At 43.6% G+C, this 6215-nt stretch overlaps 2 protein-coding genes across 3 annotated transcripts in view; both read left to right on the plus strand.

The window, feature by feature from the left end:
• Positions 1-1727, plus strand: her1 (hairy-related 1). The gene is made up of 4 exons (XM_043220589.1): positions 1-42; positions 165-260; positions 351-450; positions 949-1727. Exons 1-4 carry the CDS (start codon positions 1-3, stop codon positions 1725-1727), a joined length of 1017 nt encoding a protein of 338 aa, XP_043076524.1.
• Positions 1728-3507: 1780 nt separating this feature from the next.
• The window catches only part of mepcea (methylphosphate capping enzyme a), a 10160-nt gene continuing 7452 nt past the window's right edge, over positions 3508-6215 (plus strand). Inside the window, exons 1-2 of one of the 2 annotated variants that reach the window (XM_043220149.1) lie at positions 3508-4054; positions 4746-6215. The exon at positions 4746-6215 is cut by the window's right edge and continues 418 nt beyond it. In XM_043220149.1, the coding sequence (XP_043076084.1) occupies positions 4777-6215 (1439 nt within the window). In that variant the 5' untranslated portion in view covers positions 3508-4054; positions 4746-4776. The remainder of the gene's footprint in view (positions 4055-4745) is intronic. The other variant, XM_043220150.1, reaches the window with a different exon arrangement.

Consider the following 6215-nt stretch of genomic DNA (forward strand, 5'->3'; position numbering starts at 1 on the left):
ATGGTTACTCCAAAAATGGCAAGTCGACGACCAACGAAAAGAGTGAGTAGACTAAAAGCACGCGTTTGCGATAAGTCTAATTCTTTCTCAATAGACTACGTGCCTAGTAGAGATTTAGTTTTAAATGTCAGTTAAATAGGCTCCATGTAATGTGATTGGTGTAGATCTTGAAGCCGGTTATAGAGAAGAAACGGAGAGACCGGATCAACCAGCGTTTAGACGAGCTTCGGACGCTTCTGCTGGATAACACTCTAGACACGGTAAGAAAACCTTCTCTTTTTTTCATCTGTTTTCAATCCAGCCCTTCATTTTTTTGTATGGAGTAACATAACGAATAATCCCTTTCACAGCGACTTCAAAACCCTAAACTGGAGAAGGCTGAAATCCTGGAGTTAACCGTTGAATACATTCGGACAAAAGCCACGGTTGCGAGAGATAGGCCTAGTGAAGGTAGGTTTTCTGTCTATCCTTGAGTCATTTCGAGTATGTATTTTCACCATAATATTTATAATCCCTACATTATTGGCCCTATAGCTGTGTAAGATCTATGCTAATTCGATTTGAGTTACAATGGATGCCTCTAATTTCATGATTCTAATCCATTTTGTCTTTGTCTCTTTCTCTCTCCCCTCCTGTTTTTTTTAAATTATTTTAATTTTTAACCCAACCCAAAATAACTCCATAAACACGTGCTCTCTGATTCTCAATTTTACAATTAATAACCTACACCCATTTTTTTCTCTTAAAATCCTCATTCTTTAACTCTGCTTAAATCTTTCTACATTTCTTGATCGTTTTCTCAAATGCATAACAACCCTAAACCAATAACTAAACCAACTTCTTGCATTATCATTATTAACCTCGCTTAACGCTTCACCATCTACCTTTCCTCTTTTTTGCGTCCTTTTATACCTTCCCGGCTTGGCTCTCCCTAACCCTCCACCTCAGGCATCTCTAAGAAAGACTCAGAACACCTTGACGCTAACGCTCCGACTCTGCTCTCGAGGAGACCCAACATACCCTTTGCTTCGGTCCCCGAGCCCATCAGTGTCCAGCAGATGCCCTCCAATCCTATCTACAAAGCGGGTTTTAAGGAGTGCATCTCCCGTCTGGCCAGCTTTATCGACTGCGTGGAGCCTTCCCAGCGAGACAGCTTCGTTCAAGGCCTGTGCCACCACCTCGACTCATACAGCAGTACTCTTTCCCAGTGTAGAGTTTCCGGCCAAGCCGCCCACCATCCCTGGATCCCAAATTCAGAGTTGACGTGCAGGACAGACGTCCACGCCATAGGACCCATGAGAACCAGCACAGAGCCTTTTTCCTACACCAACAGTTTGTATCCTCAGTCTTTTATGCTTCATCCAACAGGACAGGCCATGACGCATCCCTACCTCTCCCCTCCATACACCCTCTCTCCTCCACCTTCTCCTTGTTACACGAGTAGCTCTCCTCCTTTCTCTAGCTCTCCCACGTATCTCTCTGTCCCCTGCCATTTCCCTTTCCCTCCCACCATCTCTCCGCTCTCCAGTGACTCTTCATCTTCGTCGTCATCCTCTCTCGGTCTCTCTGCCCCCGCTCTGCCTGTGTCCTCAGGACCTCATGTTCAGGTCTCGGTGGGCTCCCCCACTCCAGTTCGACCCACTGGCTCGTCTCCCTCCTGCCAAGCCCGGACTCTGAGAAGAGCTCTGTTTCAGAACCAGCCACAGTCTGTGTGGAGGCCCTGGTGAGCAAAACTCAAAACACTTAATGACTCGAAGCTTTCTTTCGTGAAAGAGGCTGGGCTTCACATGGAAAAGGCATGGGAGCGAGTGTCCTGGGCATATGTACATTAGGAGCTAATCACATGTGACTTACTGTATATAAATTGTGTAAATATATTTATTTGTTCCCTATTGTACATTGTAAATTAATTGTACTTTTTCACGAAATAAATCTATATAATTTTGTTTATTTGTATGACTTCTTTATTCTATCTATCTATCTATCTATCTATCTATCTATCTATCTATCTATCTATCTATCTATCTATCTATCTATCTATCTATCTATCTATCTACTACAGGAAATAATCAAAGCCTAATAAATCTAGAGTCAAATTGTATTCATTTTTTAAAATAAATCTCATGCTCCCACCGATTAGATTAAAAACACAGAAAAAAACAACAATACTAAGATGATAAGAATATTAATAACACAATAATAGTACCAATAACAACTTGAGAAGCAAATCAGAACATTAGAATGATTTCTGTAGGATCACTAAAGACTGGAAAAATGCTGAAAATTCATCTTTGCATCACTTAAAATACGAAGCATTATTATATCACATCCTATTATATGTTTCATGGACAAAACAGAACATTTAAGGCAAGAAAGTGTCAACTTTAATATTTCTCATGCTGCAGGGCACTGTTATCACTGCACGACATGTCACTAACCAGTAAATTAATCTGCAGAAAACATCTGTTTGACACAGAGAGACTAAACCTAGTCGTGAAGCACTGTATTTGAGTAACTATTAGAAGCAAATGTTCATATAGCCTACAAATTATGTTTTAGAATCTTGTTTGCCCTCTGCTGGCAAAATAGACTTACTGCATTTATAAACCTGCAAATTGCAAACGGAAAATGGTGCATGAACTGTAGGAGCAAGAGTCGCGTGATATATTTCTTACTTTATAACATTTAGGGAAATCTTAAAGACGTAGCCTACGCCCAAATTGTATTTATACTTTTTCTGACTATCGCAGCTGCTACTTGAGCAGGATGGACTGTTTGCAATGGTAAATGTCTATAATACTTTTCGTGAGTTAAAACAATCATAAGAGTTATTTTTCCGTTTACAAACGTTTTTCTTGAGGACTACACAAATGTGCGTTAGTAAGCGTACTAGGACTACAAACCCCAGTCATATGCCATGCGCGGCAACCACAAGCGGGGGCGGGAACCCCGAATCTTCTACTTATAGCTTAATCGCGTTCAAATACAAGCAGTAGCGGGCGTAAAGCGACTGAGGCTAAATAAGTGACCAGTCTTCAGTCACAGAGTGCGGATTTGGGGTTATTGGCTGTCAATCAACCATCAAAATGTCGTTTATTTACATGCTGGATAGAAGAGCTAAGAGGCATCTCGTGCTTGCCTGTGAGGAAGTGTGCAGTGTATAAACAACAGCCCAAAACACACATAAACAAAACCACTCTCTCATTATAATGCAATAGATTGAAACATGCGTTATATACGGGAAGTTTAACGACGTCGCTGCGCAATTCGTGAGGCGATGAAGCCAGTTTAATAACATTGACTTTTATGACCAGGCGTGTACTTAGGGCTACTAAAAAGCGGAATCTAGGCTAATCCCTCCCTAATGTATTCCATGATTGGGCAGTGAAGCGAGAGTCTCCGGAACACGAGTGCACTATTGGTCCGTTTAGCTGCCCGTCACGACGTCATCAGGCGCTCGAGCTATATAAAGCACAGAAAGCCCCGCACCTCACAGCGAGATTCTGCAGCTCATTAGTAAGTTCAGTCGAGTAAGCGCAGTAGTTTAGCCGATCAGTTAGGGGTTAAAAAAAATAAGCAGAAAACGAGCATTGTGGTCAGTACCTCCACACAGCCCGCCGATATTCTAAAATAGAGTTCGTTTGTATTTCACTAAGCTTTATTTTAAGGGGTGTGTCCTCTGAATGTATTATTTTGATTGTGAACCTGACGTCAGCGGACAGCTGTGCGTACTGGCGCTTTCAGTGCAGGATGTGCAAGGACAGCAGTCGCTTCACTGACCAGGCTGTTGTGGGGTTTTTTTCGTCCGCTGGAGAGGGAGGCAGGCACTGGGCTGTGTACCTTTAAGAGAGGGCGGAGAGAGTTAGAGCCCCGGGCTGTATGTTGAGCGCAGCGCTGAGCCCGTTTAGGTATCTCTTCGTTTTCTCTCTTCTGTTTTCTTCGTGCAGATTTTACTGTGTTATGTATTATTCATGAATGACGCCTGGAGGCGGGGTTTGTACCAAGTATCAATAATAACAGCAGTGTCGAGGAGGCGGGCACGCTGACACTGAAGGTGGGTGGACGTTTTGCGAACGCTGACCTAACATTTACTTTCTTTATGCACACTTGACACATGTTGTCAGGAGCTGACACCAAAGCATCTGGCAACTTCAAGTTCGGTGTATTTTGGCTAAACGGCATTTTCTCTGTTTAGGGTAATTAGGCTTTTATAACAGTTGTACAAGATTTTATATATATGATTTAAAAACTGTGTGTGTGTGTTCTGTTGAATGTCTTAAACCGAGCACTGCTTGTATTGCGCTGAAATAATGTTCTTGTTAAAGAAAGAATTAGTATCACAAGCTGTTTTCCCTTTGGAAATCAAAATAGTCATCTTGGAAACTTTGTACTTTTAAAATATCTAGGTTTGTGTTGAAATCCTGGAATATGCCTCTTTCTTTCTAATGCACAAGTAAATGAGATGCGCACATTTTGGCAAAGTTTAACATGAATAAATAGGGCCAGGCAATACATAGAATAATTTTGGTTGATCTAATTAGTTTTTTATTTTGTCTCAGAATAGCCAACTATGATCTGGCCTCATATATTAGTGTGTTGCTAATTAGGATATTTAAAGCTTTGATCTACGTTCCAGCAGGGAAATGATAGCCTATGTTTTGAGTGTATTACATATAGTAATGATTTAGCAAAGAATTTTAAGTGCATTTGGCTTTGTGGATGATTACTTGTTGCTTTAATTTCAGATCCATGTCTCCTCCAGAGTTGGCCTGAAACATGATAGAAATGTCATTTGACAAAGAAACTGTTTTATCTTGTGAGGGGCAAAGAGACCCCACTTCCCAACAGCACTCAGAACTTATTAGCAATGATGCCAGCTCTCCCCGTCCGTCCGGGAACACCACGGTTATAAACCTCAGCAAAGAAGCCAGTGAAGGGGTAGGAAGTGAGACCTCACTGAAACACAGAGAAACCCCAGAAAACGATATTTCGAGTGAAAGTGGGGTTGTTGGGGTCGAATCGTCTACAGAAACTCAAAATGGCACCCAGCAGCCTAAACCTCAACAGCAGAAAATCAATAAGCGCCGCAGCACGTTGAGCGCTGGATTCAAGCACCCCGGTTATGGTAAACGACGACGACGTGCCAACTCTGAGAGCGAGTCCGTCCTGCCAACCAATTTCCTGCTGGGCGGGAACATTTTTGACCCACTCAACCTTAACAGCCTTTTGGATGAAGAGGTGAACCGGGCTCTCAATGCAGAGACGCCCAAATCCTCGCCATTGCCAGCCAAAAACAGAGACCCTGTAGAGATCCTGATACCCAGAGATATCACAGACCCCCTGAATCTCAACTGCCCCAGTGCGGGGGACAGCAGTCTGCTGGTGTCTCCCTTGAAAAGTGGTGGAGGCAGGCGAAGACATCGGAACAAGCACCACGGAGCGAGCGCTGGAAGAGTTTCGGGTGAAGGAATAGTCACGCAGGTGGATTTACCGGAGTCTAATGGCTGTGCGTCAGGACAAGATGAGGGAACAACAATGCTGTCCTTAACGCGTTTGCACTTAGGCGCTGTGACAAACACGCTTGTTCTTGAGGACCAACCACTATCGGACTCCACTCTTGAGGCTCAGTGTTCAAATAAGCCTAATTTAGCCACAAATGGCGGTGAGGTGAAGGAGAAAACCATTAACATGTCAACCGCACCTTCATCCACAAACCCCATTAACCCTCCATCCAGCAGGCAGCGCAAACGCAGGCGCGCCGGAAGCAGATGCGAGAGTGCCGATAGTTCAAATAGCATGAGAAATTGGGGTCAGAGATATGGGAGACATTTTCAGCCCTCTCACACCCCAGCAATGGGCTCTTGTAGCGGAGCTGCTGAGAGGCCTCAACAGCATCCAAACAATTGGAGGTCACAGAGCAACAGCAACCAGCTCCCACAACAACCTAAAAAGAAGTTTCAGTATGGCAACTACAACAAATACTATGGTTATAGGAACCCAGGGCTGAGCGAGGATCCTCGTATCCGCGTCATGGATCCAGAATGGTTCAGAGGGAAGGAGGTATTAGATATGGGTTGCAACACTGGGCATCTGACTTTATCAATTGCCAAAAATTGGCGACCGGCGCGGATTGTGGGTTTGGATATCGACACTGCGTTGATACACGCTGCTCGGCAGAATATACGCCACTACCTCTCTGAGGTTCACATGCAGCA

The sequence above is a fragment of the Puntigrus tetrazona genome, chromosome 20 (genome assembly GCF_018831695.1).
Source record: "Puntigrus tetrazona isolate hp1 chromosome 20, ASM1883169v1, whole genome shotgun sequence".
Taxonomy (NCBI): domain Eukaryota; kingdom Metazoa; phylum Chordata; class Actinopteri; order Cypriniformes; family Cyprinidae; genus Puntigrus; species Puntigrus tetrazona.

Bases quoted from the DNA above. Each gene is read 5' to 3' on its own strand.
- her1 (XM_043220589.1), top strand. From the start codon at position 1: ATGGTTACTCCAAAAATGGCAAGTCGACGACCAACGAAAAGA. The intron at 261-350 runs GTAAGAAAACCT...TCCCTTTCACAG, and splicing joins TGGATAACACTCTAGACACG to CGACTTCAAAACCCTAAACT. The intron at 451-948 runs GTAGGTTTTCTG...CCTCCACCTCAG, and splicing joins GAGAGATAGGCCTAGTGAAG to GCATCTCTAAGAAAGACTCA.